General features: G+C 42.6%; 1 protein-coding gene across 1 annotated transcript in view; it reads right to left on the bottom strand.

Moving 5' to 3' along the window:
* Positions 1 to 19,537, bottom strand: part of LOC136861518 (uncharacterized) — a 246,897-nt gene that overhangs the window by 92,841 nt on the left and 134,519 nt on the right. Inside the window, exons 4-5 of the mRNA XM_068225737.1 lie at positions 11,021 to 11,182; positions 8,258 to 8,434 (exon numbers count right to left, since the gene is read on the bottom strand). Coding sequence (XP_068081838.1) covers positions 8,258 to 8,434; positions 11,021 to 11,182 — 339 coding nt within the window. The remainder of the gene's footprint in view (positions 1 to 8,257; positions 8,435 to 11,020; positions 11,183 to 19,537) is intronic.

The raw sequence follows: 19,537 nt of genomic DNA, 5'->3' as shown, positions 1-19,537 counted from the left end.
GTTGCGAGTCTCTGTTCTCTACTAATTAAAACTCCTCTAGTCTCTATTGAATAGGGGTGATGAGAACATTTACTGTCAAGTTTGTACGATATAAATAATTTTCATCTGGAGAAATATTTGGAAAAAATCATTCATAATTTGAGGCTTGCTATTTCGCAGCTAACACGCAGTCTCATTTAACTCGTGGGTTAATGGTCCCTAGGAAAGCGTTTGTCTGAGATTTAGTGGCTAATAAATTGTACAGACCTCTTAATGTTTATCTGTTGATTAACATCCAATTGGAAGAATGGAAAATGGTCTACTATACATGAGAAAATAATTGGAGGAATCCACTCTGTTGTTCCTGTGTCAAATGTATCATGGAGCAGTTTACCATAATAGATAATTATGTAAAAAGTAAATTACACATACAGTAGAGTTTCAGAAAGTTTAGGAGTTAGAGTAGGCAGAAGTTTATTGCAGAAAATTATATAAGGTATTTCTCACATGCTGTTAAGTTATTTCATCCAGAACCAAACATTCCTCATTCTGTAATGCATCGTTCACTTGTTATAATTAAACATCATAGCCTTTGTCTTCTTTTAGGCTGAAATGATGTGACAACATTGATATCCACTAGAGGGGCTGAAAACAAAACACGTGTTAATTACTTACTTCGAGATCCCTCCAGACATCTTGAGGACAGTTATAAAGCTGTGAAAATTGCCGTGTATGAAGAGTATTGGACAAGAAATTAGTTTCTATATAACGTTAAAATTAATCTAAAAGTGCAAAAGAAGAGGAATGTTCTCTGAGCACCTAACGGCACAAACTACCCTTTAACAGATCATTTTGACATAGAATCGAGGATCCTCAGAGGTCTGGTTGGTTTTTGTTAATTGCAAACGAAGTGTATTGTTCTTTTCAAAAGTTATAAGTACAATAATCTAAATAAGTGATCTATTTCAACTTGATATCATGAATTATTCCATTTGAACACCTGTACTGGGACAGAATGTCAGTCAAAGATATGAGACTAGCCAAACTCGTCTGACAAGAGAAGAGCAGCCAGAGACCAGTGTATAATAAATACTTCCTACGGCTGTCAAAAACTCGTACATTTAGCGATTCCTTTTTCCTACGAAGACAAATTAATGATGAATTGTTTTAGTTAATCCACATTTCGGTAAATATGAGAGCAGTTGGACTGCAGCCGTGACATATTGGCATTTCTTTTAGAGCGCTGTTGCAGGGAAGTAGATCATCATCATCATCATCATCATCATCATCATCATCATCTGTTTACCCTCCAGGGTCGGCTTTTCCCTCGGACACAGCGAGGGATCCCACCTCTGCCGCCTCAAGGGCAGTGTCCTGGAGCTTCAGACTCTTGGTCGGGGATACAACTGGGGAGAATGACCAGTACCTCGCCCAGGCGGCCTCACCTGCTATGCTGAACAGGGGCCTTGTGGAGGGATGGGAAGATTGGAAGGGATAGGCAAGGAAGCGGCCGTGGCCTTATGTTAGGTACCAACCCGGCATTCGCCTGGAGGAGAAGTGGGAAACCACGGAAAACCACTTCCAGGATGGCTGAGGTGGGAATCGAACCCACCTCTACTCAGTTGACCTCCCGAGGCTGAGTAGACCCCGTTCCAGCCCTCATACCACTTTTCAAATTTCGTGGCAGAGCCGGGAATCGAACCCGGGCCTCCGGGGGTGGCAGCTAATCACGCTAACCACTACACCACAGAGGCAGGGAAGTAGATTTTAGGTTAATAATTCTTTTCGTACGCCGTAGATCTTATTACTAGGTAAGGAAAGGGTGTAATCTGCCCGAAGGCAGGTCCGAACCTCCTCAGAGGTGTGCCTGAGCCGGAGTTTATGTGCGTTAGGGTGGCCAGTTCCTTTCCGCTCCTCCATTCCCTCACACTCCACAAACAGCGCGTGGCAACCCATCCAAATCTTGACCACGCCCAATGTTGCTTAACTCCGGAGATCTCACGGGATCCGGTGTTTGAACACGGCTACGCCCGTTGGCTTATTACTAGTATGGCAGTAGAAATACAGCGCATTTGATTTTAATGGGGATGCACATCTCTTGCGTGTACAATCCATTGCCCTAGGAACTACCTCATCATAAGTTGTGTATCTTTATTCAGACAGCTGTTTGCATCCCCAACAGCTCCACCATGAGCCGTCACAGACATTTTCTCACTGCATCAGAAAGTGCTCTTACATAATATACACAATAACCGACACTATGAGCCACAATTTCATACTCTCTCATCGCTGGGATTGGCTACATACCGAATGGCATTACTAGGATTTCTCATGCGTCAGACATTTCATGTTTTCAAATCCTATGATGAGACTGAATCTCGTCGATGAACGTAACACATTTGTTTTGGTATATGCCTGGGGGTCCGCCTCTGTGGTGTAGTGGTTAGTGTAGAGGTTCGGGTTCAATTCCCGGCTCTGTCATGAAATTTCAAAATGGCACAAGGGCTGTAACGGGGTCCACTCAGCCTCGGGAGGTCAACTGAGTAGAGGTGAGTTCGATTCCCACCTCAGCCATCCTGGAAGTGGTTTTCCGTGGTTTCCCACTTCTCCTCCAGGCAAATGCCGGGATGGTACCTAACGTAAGGCCACGACCGCTTCCTTCCCTCTTCCTTGTCTATCCCTTCCAATCTTCCCATCACCCACCAAGGCCCCTGTTCAGCATAGCAGGTGAGGCCGCCTGGGTGAGGTACTGGTCATCCTCCCCAGTTTTATCCCCTACCCAATGTCTCACGTTCTAGGACACTGCCCTTGAGGCGGTAGAGATGGGATTCCTCGCTGAATTCGAGGGAAAAGCCAACCCTGGAGCGTAAACAAATTAAGTAAGAATATGCCTGAGGACGTAGCGCACTGCAAACATTACGTTTCACCAGAAAGGAGTCCGCCTCCGTAGCGTACTCGGAGGCCTGGTTTCGATTCTTGGTAGTGTCAGAGATTTAGGAATGGCTGACATGTGGTTAAAATGGTACATGCAGCTCATCTCCATTGGGAGTGTCCCCGAAAAGAGCTGCTCCACCTCAGGGTGATGGCACGAGTTTACTTACTTACCAGAAAAGAACTGGATTTCGTGGTCAGTTACTAACAAGTATTATTTTTTAGTCGATGACCTAGACGTTAGGACATTTAAAACAATCATCATAACAATAATAACAATCATCATCATAATTATCATCATCGTAAGTATTATCATACATTCTTTATGTCCAGTTCCGATATCCACACATTTGCCCAAAGAAACATCACGTATTCAGTGAATGAAATCGACAGTATTTTAAGTTATATTTGGCAGATTGTTCTACTGTGTAATGTTGGTCCATACCTTTTACCATACCGACGGTGTAAAAGTTCTCCCTCTATGCAAACAAGTAGTTGACTTCTTAAAAGAACCCTCAGCAGAAGCTCACTGGCGCATTTTATCGCAGTCATGGGAGAATGTAATGAAATCTAATACAATACCAAGGGTTACTCTATAATAGTTTACTGAAAATCAGACCATATAACAACTTCTATTTCAAAGTTATTGGATGACATATTCTTTGCAATCCTCCAGAATTCATAGACAAACTTTTAGAGTGGTTCGCTACATAGCAAGGAGCACTATAGATTCTTAGCGGACAAATCTGCTGTCGTCGGTTACACTTCTAGTATTCAACCCCCAAGACAATTAAGAGTCATGTGGATGGAGGCGGTAGGGAAAGGGGTGGGATATATGTCAGAAAGTGGTTTAAAGTCAGTGAGTACGGGGGTAAATGTGGTCAAGCTTTTGACCACCTATGCTGTAAACGATAATAATTTATAAATAACCAGTGTATCGGTCTCTCACTTGTTCACACGTGAGTTAGTAGGGCAAAGAAAACTCACGCTACTGTTCTAATATTCATTCATAGTCGATTTAAATAATATTTAATTAATTAGGCCTAATATGACGTGCAATGAAGAGTCAAATTTTAGGAAGCTTAAAATGGAAACTGCATTAAGCAGACAGTGAGGGTAGGTGCAATTTATGATTTATTCAGTGAACAGTCACTTAAGAAGAGACTGCGGGTTGGGGCAGTCTGTCACTGTGTCTGGTGGACTTAAGCCGGCGTTGAGTTTGGAGCCTGTCTGTTAATGTTATCCGGTGGAGAGTCGGTTGGACAGGAAGTAATCATTTACTACTGGACAATAGAGAATCAGTAGACAATCTGCCACTTTTGTCTATTTTTTTATTTTTAGAATTTGCTTTACGTCACAACGACACAGATAGGTCTTATGGCGACGATGGGATAGAAAAGGCCTAGTAGTGGGAAGGAAGCGGCCGCGCCCTTTAAGGTACAGCCCCACATTTATCTGATGTGAAAATGGTAAACCACCGAAAACTATCTTCAGGGCTGCCGTCAATGGGGTTTGAACCCACTATCCCCCGGATGCAAGCTCACAGTGTTGTATAATGGTGAGACAGTTACTTGGGGGGTGGGGTAGTCTGTTACGTAATGGAGGATCTAGTTGAGAATGGAAAGGAAGGTGAGAAGAAGTAATCGACCACTATTGTATTGCTGAACGAGTTAGACAAAGCGAAACCATGTTGTAATGTTATTTCATTGTATGTTTATTGTTTATTAACCGACATAAGTGCATGAAAGTAAATTAGAGTCGTTCTACAATTAGAAATTAAATTTTTAAAATGCATACACATAATTTAACTTCGAAAGAATGGGGAACAGTTTGTCACTGCTGTTAGTGGGGAGTGAAATAAACAGGTGCGGAGTGGAGGCGGTCTGTTACTGTTGTATGATGGATGTATATGGGGACAGTCTCTCACTGGTGGTTGGCGTAGAAGTGACTGATTGGTTTAAGAGGTTTACTAAGTGTTTTACATTCTTCAACTTCCATCAGTATTAAAATAGGGTAGAAACGGTCTATTGGGTACGATGAATGTTATCTTTGGATGATCAAAAAATGAAAATGGAAATCCACAGCCTGCTTCCAGTAATTCGACCGGGTCGGGAATGGAATGGAATGAATGAATGAATGAATGAAGCCCTATCTAGCGGCGAGGATAGGAATTGTGCCGATTGCCGAAGCCTGTCGAGCTCCTCAGGGGCAATGGTTAATGACTGACAGATTAAATTAAATGATGTTGGAGAGTACTGCTAAAATTAAAGGTGAAGGGGAAAACCGGAGTACTCGGAGAAACGCCTCCGCTTTGTCCGGCACAAATCTCATATGAAGTGACTGGGATTTAAACTACAGAAGCTAGCGGTGAGAGGCCGGCGTGCTACCACCCGAGCCACGGATGCTGTACGACTGATAAAGAAGGGTGAAAATTATCTGTTAGTGGTGACCAATGGAAGGGCATTTTCATTGCGTTGAATAATCCACTGAACGGACAATCGGGTGGAATGTGAAGAATGTGGATTTAGGTTTTTATTTATCAGCCAGTGTGTGAGTAGAGGAATAGGTTAGGCACAGTGGACATGATCTTTTAATGGTGGCTAATGGAACGGTACTCTGACTATGAGGAAGCATTCATTAGGCTGAGAGTGAAGAGTTCGGATAGCTATCTGCCATTACTGATCAAAGGAGGGATAATAAGGCATAATGGAGACGGTCTGTTACAGGAATGCTGGTTATGATAAGTAGAAGTGACACTGCCACATCTCATTAACTGTCGGTGGTGGTAATCTAATATTCTTATACAAAGGGCACTAGGAAAGTTTTGCAATACGCTAAAACGGTTGGCTGGACACACCTGTTGTGGTGAGGGATGAAAATAGGGCTGAAAACTGGTCTAGCAGGACGCAACCTTCACACCAGTTGTTACCGAGCAGTGGGACTGAAAGAAAGTTAAGATGCCAGTGCGATCTAAGGGTGAATATCGCGCAATTATCCGCTACAATTTTGCTCGTGGGTTAACTGTTGACCAGTGCCTGAAGGAAATAACTCCTGTGCTGGGGAAAAACTGTCCACAACGGACAACAATTTTTCACTAGTACAAAGAGTTCCAGAGGGGAAATTTTGGGGTTGAAGACGATCCTCGTTCTGGGTGACCGTCTGAATCAGTGACTGAGGAAAACATTGAAGCTGTGAAGAAAATGTTGCAGCAAGAGAGGCGGTTGACATATCAGCAGGTAGAAGAGACCCTCTACATCCCTGCACCAGCTATTCATTCAGTGTTACACGACCATCTCCATGTTAAAAAGGTTTGTTGCCTTTGGGTGCCCCATTCACTTTCAGAGGAACAAAGGGCACATCGAGTGAAATGGTGCCGAAAAACGCTAAAACAGTTTGAAAATGGGACTTCGCGTAACGTCAATAGCATCGTTATAGGTGACGAAACTTGGCTTTATTATTACGATGTCCCAACAAAATCCCGGAACAAGGTGTGGCTGTTTGAAGATGAGGGTACTCCTGTGACTGTGCGAAAGTCAAGGTCAATGAAGAAAAGGATGATTGCAGTATTCTTCACTAAACGGGGCATCCTGACTCGGGTTGTGCTAGAAACACAAAGGACAGTTACTGCGAAGTTGTACAGTGAGACTTATCTGCCTCAGATCATCCAGACTCTCAAGCAGCTCATCCAAGGTCACGGCTCAACACTTGGCTCTTGCATCACGACAATGCTCCAGCACATAGTGCTAATGTAACAATGGATTTTCTTGACAGATCAGGGTTAACTGTGCTTGATCACCCTCCATACAGTCCTGATCTTGCCCCATGCGACTTCGCACTCTTCGCAGATGTGAGGATGAAGCTGAAAGGGCGTCGTTTTGCATCCGACGAGGAACTTCTGGCAGCATGGGATTAACAGTGTGAAAATGTAACCGAAGAAAAGTGGCAGAGTTGGTTCAGTGACTGGTTTCGACGTATGGAGAAGTGTATTGAGTGTGGTGGAAATTATTTTGAAAAAGTCAAAACATTCACTCACATTGCAAAACTTTCCTAGTGCCCTTTGTAATAAAGTTTGTGAGTTCCTCTGTTTGTGGAGGCTGATTTCGGGAACTATTCAAGTGACCCAAGCAATTTTTCACTATTTGAAAGCTTATTTCCTTAGTATTGTCACAGACTATATATCATCATCCTAGTTTATCAGGAGAGGAGGCAGATTTTTTAAAAGGTAGAGGATGTCAGAGAAATTATGCGTCTGGGATCCTTATAAGTTAATAAGCTGTCCGAACAGTAAGTTCTAGTAAAGAATGGAGCTCACTAAGTTTAGTCAGAAATCAATTTTCAACAAAAAAGTTCATATACATCTACTTCTTAATGTCTGTATTTTAGCGTATGCTTATCCAATACGAACCAAAATAACCGGAGAACTGTTAGTTTTACAAACAAGAAAGGCATAAATATACATCTGCATTTTCCTTGTAACTAATGGTTTTTCAGAAAATTTCGCTTTCATGTGTTAAAGGAACATTTCGAGCATGCGGCCCAGGATGCTCGCATGTCTAGATTGGAGTCTGAAATCTGGATGTAAAATGCATGGACCAATATTGTTAAACATTCCGAGATTTTCAGAATATGAACTACACAGTAAGCAAGGGAATTTTACAATGGCCAGTAAGATATTCGATCAGTAGTATCGCTTTAGACTCGGTCTAGAAGGCCAAGAATAACGGCCAAGAGGATTCGTCGTGCTGACCACATGACACCTCGTAATCTGCAGGCCTTCGGGCTGAGAAGTGGTCCCTTGGTAGGCCAAGGCCCTTCAGAGCTCTAGTGCCATGGGGTTAGTTAGTATCGCTTTGGGAAGTATTTAAGAAACACGCATTTCTTCTACAGTAGATTCAGCTCGATTGTTTTCGGCTAAAGAGACGAAGAGAGAAGGACGATTTACCACTCCTGCTAACGTCGTGAGGGAGACAAACAGTACGCCGCTACAGTGAGGTCTCTCAGCAGTCTGTTCGAAAGACTCTAACTTCCGTCAGCAACGTTCATACTGACAAGATTCACATAATGTTCGCATGGAGCGCTGAAACACTGCCGCTTTCTCGCGGGAAATCAGACGAAAGCTACTACTGACTGAAAGTAATATAAAACTGGAAGGAATTTCACGCGTGCGAAGCCACGGACAGGTGCTGGTTGGACATACATTCAAGTGCATCATTACTTGACTATGACGGTTTTCCTTTCACTACTCCCTTGCAACCACTCAAGTAAATTTGCTTTCATTCTCTTCTCTTGTGTCAGAATGGACTAGCCGCAATAAATTACTGAAGGGATAGAAGGCTGTGATACTGACCTGTCTCGCTGGAGAAGAGGATAGGTGGCGCGAGGTTCGCGTTAGCGTAGTGGCGGGGCCTGGCGTAGCGCGCCCTGCTGAACAGCTTGAGCACAAAACAGATGAGCCCCGTGAAGATGGCGAGCCCGGTGGCCACCCCGAACAGCGTAGGCACGTCTGTGTTCAGGATCACCTGGTCTGTGTAGCAAGCACAACATGTCAATGGAACTTGCAATATGATAGTTTTGATAAAATTTAATATACAACGAGTGATGCAATTTGTCTTCAAATTACATGAACACTAGTGTTTTAAGTACTACTGGATTATACAGTCTATAATGTAGTAAAGTGAGGAAAGGGAATTCTTAATAATAATAATAATAATAATAATAATAATAATAGTGAGACATTTGGTAGGGGATACAACTGGAGAGGATGACCTCTACCTCACCCATGCGTGATCACCTGCTATGCTGAACAGAGGCCTTGTGGGAGATAGGAAGCTTGGAAGGGATAGGCAAGGAAGAGGGAAGGAAGCGGCCGTGGCCTTGAGTTAGGTACCATCCCGGCATTTGTCTGAAGGAGAAGTGGGAAACCACAGAAAACCACTTCAAGGATGGCTGAGATAGGAATCGAATCCCCCTCATCTCAGTTGACCTCCCGAGGCTGAGCGGACCCGTTCCAGTCCTCGTACCACTTTTAAACATTCGTGGCAGAGCCGGGAATCGAAACCGGGCATCCGGGAGTGGCAGCTAATCGCACTAACCACTACATCACAGAGGCGGACTAATCTAACCTAACGAAACAAAAATAATTAATCTTACATATAGGGAGCTGTAATATAATTTATGATTAAAATTACTGCAATAATTCTGGGAAGGAAAAATGATTATGCACTTTCTTTTATATACAAGTGTAAAATAATTTAAATCCTATTCGACATAGAAATAAGAGGCAGCTGACGGTTCCAGACAAAACGTAAATAACTGGATAAATTAGAGACACGTGACTGTTGAAATTGTCACTGTCTTTTGAATAAATTAAGGACAAGTGACCGTCGAACTCACACTGCCTTCTGAATACTACTTTGAATTATTCCGAGGGGAATAATAGCGAGATAAACGAGCGCGTCAAGAAGCCACGGCTTCGGAACCAAAGATTAGCGATGATGCAACAGGTTAATGACAATACCACGGTAAGAGTTTAACCATGGTTTCATAACGGCTGATATTTATCGAGAATGGTGCACCCGGGGCTGGTTCGATATCCACTCAACCTACGTGATTACAACTGAGGAGCTATCTCATCGTGAGGCAACGGTTCCGGTCTTTGAATCAAGAAATCGTTATGCTCACCACACGACACCTCGTAATCTGCAGGCTTTCGGGCTCAGCAGCAATCGCTTGGTAGGGCAAGGCCCGTCAGGACTATAGCGCCATGGAGAAAGGAAATAAATACATAGGACATTGCAATAAAGTGCACCATATTTCCAGTGAGAGCTAGTTGAAGGTGATGACTGATGACAAGCACTGTCTTTATCCATGCCATAAAAGCCAGTCGTTTTTACGATAACGCATGGCATATGGATATGCATTTATTTGTTATTGAAATATGATGTAAAATGCGTTCTCTCAACTAAAAGAGCTGTTATCCGGTGTCACGAAATTAGCAATATGAAAGCTTAACTGGGAAGAAAAAGGAGTGAAAATCAAGGAGGCTCAACAATCTCAGATTCGTGAATTTATTTTACAGAGCAAGGGTTCCCAATCGTATTCAAGAATTGTGGTGATTACTGTTTTGAGGGTAAGTACAACTTGGCAAACGTTCCTTCTTAACACTCCATTAAGCGCGTCCTAAAAGTAGAATCAGTGCTGGCGTCGTATCTGAGAGATGCATAAAGTTAGTCCATGTATACAACCGCTATATAATTTGTGGAAGATAGAAACCAACATAAAATGCACTTTAAGACTTATTTACAACACATACATCGATATATTGAGAAAGGACACTGGTATATTTGAAACAATTAAACTAATTATCTGATTGTTATTTTCACAGTCTTCAGGATCCTGAGATCGTAATATTACTGATTAGTCAAACAACACACTGAACATAATACTGTTTTACAAATCATCTTCACCTTCATTTTCAGTTTCAAAAGATCTTGAGCTAATTCACAGCAAATCCAACGCATTAGAGATAAACAAGAATACTTTCAGATTTACTCGCGTCGTATTTGTGGAATAACGCTGGCAGAAACTCGTGATATTTGCATTGCGTGAAGGTCACAACACAACTGGGGGTCATAACTTCCGAGGCAGGAAGCTAGGAGGAGAGATGGGCTTCTAGCCTCAAACAAGCTCAAGTTACAGCATATGAACACCCCCGTAAAAATAGAAATGGCGTATGGATTTTAGTGCCGGGAGTGTCTGAGGACAAGTTCGGCTCGCCAGATGCAGGTATTTTGATTTTACTCCCGTAGGCGACCTGTGTGTCGTGATGAGGATGAAATAATGATAAAGACAACATATACACCCAGCCCACGTGCCAGAGAAATTAACCAATTACGGTTAAATTCCCGACCCTGCCGGGAATTGAACCGGAACCCCTGTGACCAAAGGCCAGCACGCTAACCATTTAGTCATGGAGCCGGACAACACCCCCGTATATCTCTCAGATAACACGTGAATGGTGCAATGTTAATACTAATCATGGAATCAAGTTTACAAACAATAGGATAATGTTGTAAGTTGTAAATAAAATAACTATGAGCAGTTGACTCACCTGGTGAGCAAAAGTTCCGTTTGGTGGGCCTCTGCAACGACACCTCGTGGTAGCCCGCCTTGCATTGGCAGATGGCGTTGTGTTCGACCTGTGTGCACACAGCATGCTGGTCGGTGAAGGTACATGTCTGGCCATACAGGCACTGTTCTCCCAGGCGCACCGCTACAACAAACGGGTAAAATACATTTAAATACATGTTAAAGAAATATCAGAACTTATTTTGACATAGACGGGTTCCAAATCGTTTTCGAAAGGTGGTGGTGATTACTGTTTTAAATGGAAATACAGCTTGGCAAACATCCCTTCTTAACGTTAATTAGAAGAGAAATGCAAGAGTTACGAGCCTTTGAAGAATGAGAGAATAGATAAAGGAAAGGAAAGGGTTGAAAACTTTAGTCACCCAGCTCAAAAGTTGAAGGAGAGAGATCTGAGGGTCATCACTCGTGCTCCCTTACATTAAATGTTTTCCCAGTAGCGAACAGAAATAGAGTCCGACGAGTGCGCAGATGTTACATATTAAGAAAATTGCCCTGAAAGGTGTGAAAAGGCATCTTAGGCCAGGGATGACCAGGTTGGATTCACGGCCTGGAAGACGTGACGTGATACGAGCGTCACATAGCACGCAGAGTACGTGTCTGTATTTCTATGCGTGTTTTAATGTCAAAAACACATTGTTCCTCAGCATGAAAAGGATCTGGGTGATATTTAACGGAGTGTGTGTGTTTTCCATTTCGAGTAGACGCCCATGGGTACTACTACTACTACTAATAATAATAATTGCACCAGGGGTACACCTTCCGCGGCTACTTAAACTGCACACCTTCTCTATGGCCATCTATGTCAGTGAATGCGAACTTTTAAAAACTTTCAAAAACTTTCTTCGATGGTTAGATGGCTCTGCTATCTATTTTATAGTGACATCTAATGGCTAATTACTGAAGACTTTTTGTAGTTAGTAAACCAATTTTTTAGTAAATATTTTTAATGTACCGATGTTGTAAACACTTCACCTGGTTCCTCCTCTATTGTAATCTGCCTATCATATGCTTGTAACTATGTTCTCTAGCCAATCAAACCTGGGGGTGTGTATGGAAGTTTAGCCTATAAGTGCTTTGTATTTTAATTTAGTCTGGAATTTTCCCCTACGGAACTATTTAACGAGAGCACTTTAGGGCGGTCTTGTCTGATTTACTCCAGTTCTTGAGAGTGTGGGCTAGGGACAGGGTGGGGCCGGATTGAAGAAGATCCAACGCTATATGGTAAAGGCAGAATTTACCTAAATATGTGATCGTGTCTGCGGTAGTTCGAGGAAAGTTTCAGCAGTTTTCATAATATCTAACATGTTATCTTCTCTTTTTGGAATGAAATGCAGGACCTACTGCGCAGTCGTTGGACTCTATTTCTATTCCCTACTGGGAAAACATTTAATGTAAGAGAGCACGCGTGGTGACACTCAGATCTCTCCCCTTCAACTTTTGAGCTGGATGACTAAAGTTTTCAACCTCTAAATTTTGGAAATCTTGTCTCGGCTTTTAAAACTTCCCCCTTTAGTCACCCATTTTAGTATGGGATTAGCCTCTGCATCATTGGGCCATAAGCCCACTTAGGCTCTTGTCTCTTCCAGAATATTCGTTGAGGAATGCTGGTGTTTCGCCTCGTTGCCTATTTTTTTGCTAGTGGCTTTACGTCGCGCCGACACAGATAGGTTTTATGACGACGATGGGATAGGAAAGGCCTAGGAGTTGGAAGGAAGCGGCCGTGGCCTTAATTAAGGTACAGATCCAGCATTTGCCTTTTGTTAATGGCCTGTTGTGGATAACCTTTTCTTTTTATTCTTAAGGCCTTGTAGTATGGGTAATTATGCCCCTGTTTATTCTTTACAGTTCTTATGGTAACCGTGTCTACGTTATGATTCCTTTTGACAACAGTACTTAAACTAATTGTGGACAGGCGCTTCCTATCCTCTGCGAGCGACAGAATCGCTGTAACCATAATAATCATCATCTTCATCATCATCATCATCATCATCATAATCAAATAGTCTCAGCTACCATGTGCAGGAATTTTATTTCAACGAGATGTAAGCTTCCTGCGCGTCCATTTGGCGTTTTATTTTACTCTGCCATATGGCAGAATAAACCGGTTCTCTGTTGGACAATTTATGCCTGAGTTTTAATGAATTTTACTGGATTAAACTAAATGTGTTGTTAGAGATTTTTAACATACCGACGTCGTACGAATGGACTTATTCCCGTCCTCTGCCAGGTTTGAACACATGAACTAGGGTTACAGACACATTTATTCTACCACTTATACATGGAAGATGACACACACACACACACACACACACACACACACACACACACACACACACACACACACACACACACACACGCACGCACAGAATGAGAGAGTCCCCGTATTGGCACAGGAATCAATAATTGAATGTTACAGTTCTCGGCTCAGTCGAGAATCTGTCCCAGGAACTCAAGGCCCAACGGATAACGTGCCGGACCGTTGAAACATGCATGTTTGTTGGGTATTCAGCCCGAAGGCTGGTTTGATCCTCAACAGGTTCACCATTAGCTGTCATAGATGGCCTAGGTGTCATTGGAGAGGCGTACTAGGGAAATGAGGAGTGAGGTAGTTTCCCGTTGCTTTCCTCACCGACCCAGAAGTTGCTATTGCACATCAGACTGCCAAGCCCACTGAAATGCGTGCACCAACCGACCCTATGAGCACATTTTCACACCATTCATAGCAGAGACTGGCTGCACGTTGAAACATATGAACAGTAATAATAAGATCAATATATCACACATGGTTTGAAAGTGACCACCACATTGAGAAAATGAAATCTTGAATATCTTGCCTCTGATTCATAAAATTCTTTAAATTAATTGATACCATCATTGAAATGCAGATGTATTTTATACGTTGAGCATCTAACGAACGTCGATATTTGTGGCCTGAAAATCTAAATTTTGAAATGTTATTTTGTTTCTGGGTCAATCCTCTCGAAACTTTTATCTCAACATGAGGAGTCACTACAACTTCATCGGGAAGCGGGCGATGGATGTATCTTTGCTCTGAGCTATACGCGGGAAAGGTCAGGTTGTAATCAGTTTATATCGTTCTTTCTGTAACTCAAACCCTGATCGAGATATTATGTGACTGATTGGATGTACACACGTTTACACTTCTCTCCTTTTCGGAGAGATCAGTTCATTACATCACCTAACGTCTCCAGATTTCACTGAAGCTTATCCAATAATATATCAAGAAACAGGTGAATGGCTTTGCTCTGTTGAGATGCTCCTTTCTTTCTTTCTTTCTTTCTTGCTTTCGTTCTTTCTTTCCTTTTTTCTAGATCGCATTTGATACTTGTCAAGCGAGCTTCCCTGCCAGCTTAATTTGATTTCAAATTCCGAAGCTCATGGGCATCGTAAGCGGATATAGTTTATCGGACTGCTTCTTTTCAACTTTGAGTTGAAAATAGGAGTTAGTTAATAATCTGGATCTGCTACTTCAGACAGGAAGTGAATTTGTTTGCTAATTATTTAACGTCACACTAACACACCAAAAATTTTCGACGACGCAAGGATACGATAGGGCTAGGAAGAAAAGGTAGCGTCCGTGGCCTTAATTGAGATAAAACCCCAGCATTTGCCTGGTGTGAAAGTGAGAAAATGAGAAACTACTGAATACCATCTTCAGGGCTGTCCGACTCGTTGGCTGAACGGTCAGCGTACTGGCCTTCGGTTCAGAGGGTCCCGGGTTCGATTCCCGGCCGGGTCGGTGATTTTAACCTTAATTGGTTAATTCCAATGGCACGGGGGCTGGGTGTATGTGTTGTCTTCATCATTTCACCCTCATCACGACGAGGAGGTCACTTACGGGCGTCAAATAGAAAGACCTGCACCTGGTGAGCCGAACCCGTCCTGGGATATCCCGGCACTAAAAGCCATGCGACATTTCATTTTCAGGGCTGTCGACGGTGGCATTCGAACCCACCATCTTCCTAATGTAAGCTCACAGCTATCTTAACCGCACGTCCAACTCGCTCGCTCGGGAAGTGAACAAGGAACATCAGTGACGAGATACTCTATGATACTGTTATCTGTTAACTTATTTATTACTATGCCGTGAGCAAGCAGTTACATTTAACGGTATTCTGTATGAAAGCAGTGAGCACGAAAGACATCTTTCATGTTCGACGTTTGATTGCAGCCACGTCTCTTCGAACACAGGGTGGTGGTATTCCTGCGATTGGACAGGTCTCGTTGAGAGCTACGTTTACGTGTTTGTAATGTAATTTATTGTATCAAACTGGACAGGTATTCTCCACCAGACAATTATGTGACACGTACGTTTCATAACTTTGTTTTTGACTTTGTTCGTGGCCCTGTTCGTTATGTACAATTACTATAGGACGCTTGCTGTTTGGCTCCGTGGCTGAATGATCAGCGAACTTGTCTTCGGTTCAGAGGGCCCTGGATTCGATTACCATTCTGCCTGAGCATTTATATATATATTAAAAAGTTTGTTCGGCTCCATGGCTAAATAGTTAGCGTGCTGGTCTTTGGTCACAGGGGTGCCGGGTTCGATTCCTGGCAGGGTCGGGAATTTTAACCATAATTGGTTAATTCTGCTGGCACGGGAGCTGGGTGTATGTGTCGTCTTCATCATCATTTCATCCTCATCACAACGCGCAGGTCGCCTACGGTGTCAAATTAAAAGAACTGCACCTGGCGAACCGAACTTATGTTCGGACATTCCCGGCACTAAAAGCCACTTCGTTTCATTTCATTAGACAGTTTACTAAAACAGATTTGTTCGGCCGTTCTACTGGACCGATTTGCTTCATGCCTTTTCATTCTCTCCGGAATTACCTGCCGGCGAATCATCAGACATTGATAGGTCTCTACGTTCAGTCAACTTTGGGTGATACTAAAATCAAATGACTAAATGACCACTCAAGTAATTGCAGGCTAGCCCGCAATATATTTTGTACTTAGCGCGTTGCTAAGTGATTAACACTTTCATTAATATTCTGATATATGTGTTTTCCATTCTAAGTAATGTCGTTACATGCAGCCATGTTTGATTACCCTACCTGTCAAGCCAGAGAGTATACACTTCCCCTGATCATGGAAGAATACTATTCTCTGCTAGATACTCCTTGATTCTCGGACCTTCCCCAGGTTCTAAACTGACTCAACAGATGGCAGAACGTTCCTAATAATTTCCATGCTATTAAGGGAAAACAGTCGACGTACGCACAGACGGGAATGTATCAAGTCAACCAGCCTTCTGTATGACTCTATAAAGCGCAGGGACAAAGTGAATAAAAATGGCTGTCTACATACATGAACCAGTATTGGGCAAGATCGTCGGAAAATATTAAGATCCAGATACGCCCGAATGGTCAAAGCACAACGGATGTTGTATGGAAAGAAGTGTTATAAGCTACATTATAAATGAATCAATTACTATGTATCGGTATTAAAAGTTCATGAAACTACTGAAAAGGGCAGGAAAAACAATATGACTGCTGACCCATTTATAACGAATGCTGTAGAGCAGCACAGGTCCACTAATTATTATTATTATTATTATTATTATTATTATTATTATTGCTATTTTATGCCCTTAGCGGCCATTTGCTTTTGTGGATGCCATTGTTCCTTGAATGATCGGATCTCTTCGTTTATTAATTTAATTTCGTGTGGCTATTTCTAGCCGAGTGCAGCCCTTGTAAGGCAGACCCTCCGATGAGGGTGGGCGGCATCTGCCATGTGTAGGAAATTGCGTGTTATTGTGGTAGAGGATAGTGTTATGTGTGGTGTGTGAGTTGCAGGGATGTTGGGGACAGCACAAACACCCAGTCCCCGGGCCACTGGAATTAACCATTGAAGGTTAAAATCCCCGACCCAGCCGGGAATCGAACCCGGGATCCTCTGGACAGAAGGCCAGTACGCTGACTATTCAGCCAATGAGTCGGACTCTTCGTTCATTATAACTAATGTAATCATAATCTAGTTGTATTGTTCTTCCCCTTAAAACAGTACCCACCACCACTATGAATATACAGACGATCTAAGGAAAACACAATAGCCTATAAACATCAAAGTCTTGTTCTATTTCGCGACACAACACGAGCCATAGAAGTCTAGTTCGCGACCATACACACTGTATGACACATTCGCCATGCTCTATAGAAAAAGTATTGTGTTTCATGAATACTCTGTGGTGCCAATTATAGAGTGTATAAGCTTCAATTTCCATTCGCGTGTGGAAACCCGCAGCGGCTACGTTCAATTGTTTCTCTTTACGCGAACAATGGTATCATGCCCCACGAGTTCAGGCACTGATCCGTTTGTGAATTACATCCCAAATTACCAATTTGTTGTAGCGTGCTATAATTTAACAACAAGGCGGGAATATGCAACCGCGGTAAACAAATAGCTCGAGACTGAACCACTGCTGCTTTAGGAATGAGAATTTTGAACACAAAAGATAGACCTATTGAACATCGGCAACTAATTAATAATCGTCAGGCTATCATTGCTCCTGTGAACCTTTCTTAGAGAAGGATTGTCGATGTCTGCCGTGTGAGGTGTTACGTGTTGTGGGGGAACTTGATATGCAGATGAGACTAGCTACCTAAATTCATTACCTGTCGTAGGAACTGACTGAAAGGGGACCGCACGGGCTCTGAACTTGGGAGAATGGATTGTGACCACAGGGCCCCGAGCTGAGTCAGGCGTTGTTTCTACTCGTGACAGGCTCATCACTTTCAACTTTCCTATATGGCTTTCCATGTCAACTCTTGATTTCTTCTAATCCCAACGACTTGTCTGAGTGCCTCAGACAGTTAATCTTCATTGGTTAATTCCAGTGGTTCAAGGGCTGGGTGAGTGTGTCTTATTCATTATTAAAAGTCGTCATAGTCTTCATACACGCGCAGGTCACCTATGTGGCGTTAGCTCGAAAGACCTGCACCAGACTTCTTCGGAGGCCACATGCTAAAATAATAATAATAATAATAATAATAATAATAATAATAATAATAATAATAATAATAATAATAATAATAATAATAATAATAATAATAATAATAATAATTATTATTATTATTATTCTAATACAAACTATATTACTGTAGGCTCGTGAGGCCTAAGGCATCGTTCATTTGCATGCTTTTCGTGGCCCTTCTTCTTTTGTCGATCTTCATTTTTATCCTCTGATTAGTGTTAAGAGAGGATGGCTGCCCAGTTGCGTCGTGGGCCATTTTTACAAATAAGTAATTCCTAATCACTGGTCCTCCTTTCTAGTTGTATCCCCCGACAAAGTCTCAGGCACCAGGACACTGCCCTTGAGGCGGTAGAGGTGCGATCCCTCGCTGAGTCCGAGGGAGAAACCAACTCTGGACGGTAAACGGATAAAGAAGAAGAAGAAGAAGAAGAATTCCTAATCTACTTATCCCTTTGTTGAAATTTCCCAACATCCTTTATTCCAAAACTGCTTTATACCAATTTTAAATTGCTAATACCCTTTTCGTAATAACACCTTTCCAATGCCCTTTTTTCCCAATATATAATTAATCTACCGTATGTGGAAAAACAAACGACACTGAAATGTTATTGAATTGCGTTGGTATAGTGTGTGTGTGTGTGTGTGTGTGTGTGTGTGTGCAAAATATGTATAATCAAGTGCTACACATAGTTCATAACTCTGCTGAAGGCTATTGAAAATGTTGATAAAAAAGTTGTTGTAAGAACACAAACATGACTATCTTCTCTCGCGTGTGTCTGTTGTGTGTCAGGTCATCAGCCCAGAGGTAAAATAAGGATTGAGGTAGTTTGCCATTGCTTTCTCACTGGGCCAGACAGTGCTACGTTAGGAAAACTAACCCTATGAGCAACACTTTTTAGAATAATCAGACGGACTGGTCTTGCTCCGAATGCCATTACTCAGCACTACCCATACCCCAGCAGCTTCCATATTGTCACAGCCATGGATGGGACTGAGACTTTGGTGGAAGGTACACTTTCCTCTGGTCTGTGCCGAGAGATGATGCAAAAGCACTGCATCCATCAAGAAGTGACAGCAGGCAGCTTCTCGCGTAATTCGTAAATATTTGTAGGTGGGTCACCTGTCTTGAAAACTGATTCTTTAAACACGCCCCGCATGAAGGCATCTGTGGCCGCGAGATCCGTGGATTACGAGGAGCACAAGGAATTAGGTGATCTCCAAAGTGTCGTTGCAGAAGAGTAAGTGACTCCACAGTGGTGTGGGATGTAGCTCCATCTTGCTGTGTCCATTGTCGTTTCTAGTGCGACAAAAACGGCGATCCTGCACAAATGGGGTAATAATGAGGCCTCTACAGATTACCTGGACAAATATTTTTGGATTATGTGCAACAACCTCGATAAAATAAGGGCACAGTATTCCAAGACTGGACACGGCGCACCAAATTGTAACTCGTGCGCACTTTGTAGTTATTTCTGTAAA

Source organism: Anabrus simplex, chromosome 1, assembly GCF_040414725.1.
Source record: "Anabrus simplex isolate iqAnaSimp1 chromosome 1, ASM4041472v1, whole genome shotgun sequence".
NCBI classification, from domain to species: domain Eukaryota; kingdom Metazoa; phylum Arthropoda; class Insecta; order Orthoptera; family Tettigoniidae; genus Anabrus; species Anabrus simplex.
The sequence above is the reverse complement of the archived record's forward strand: the minus strand, read 5'-3'. Positions and strand labels throughout refer to the sequence as shown.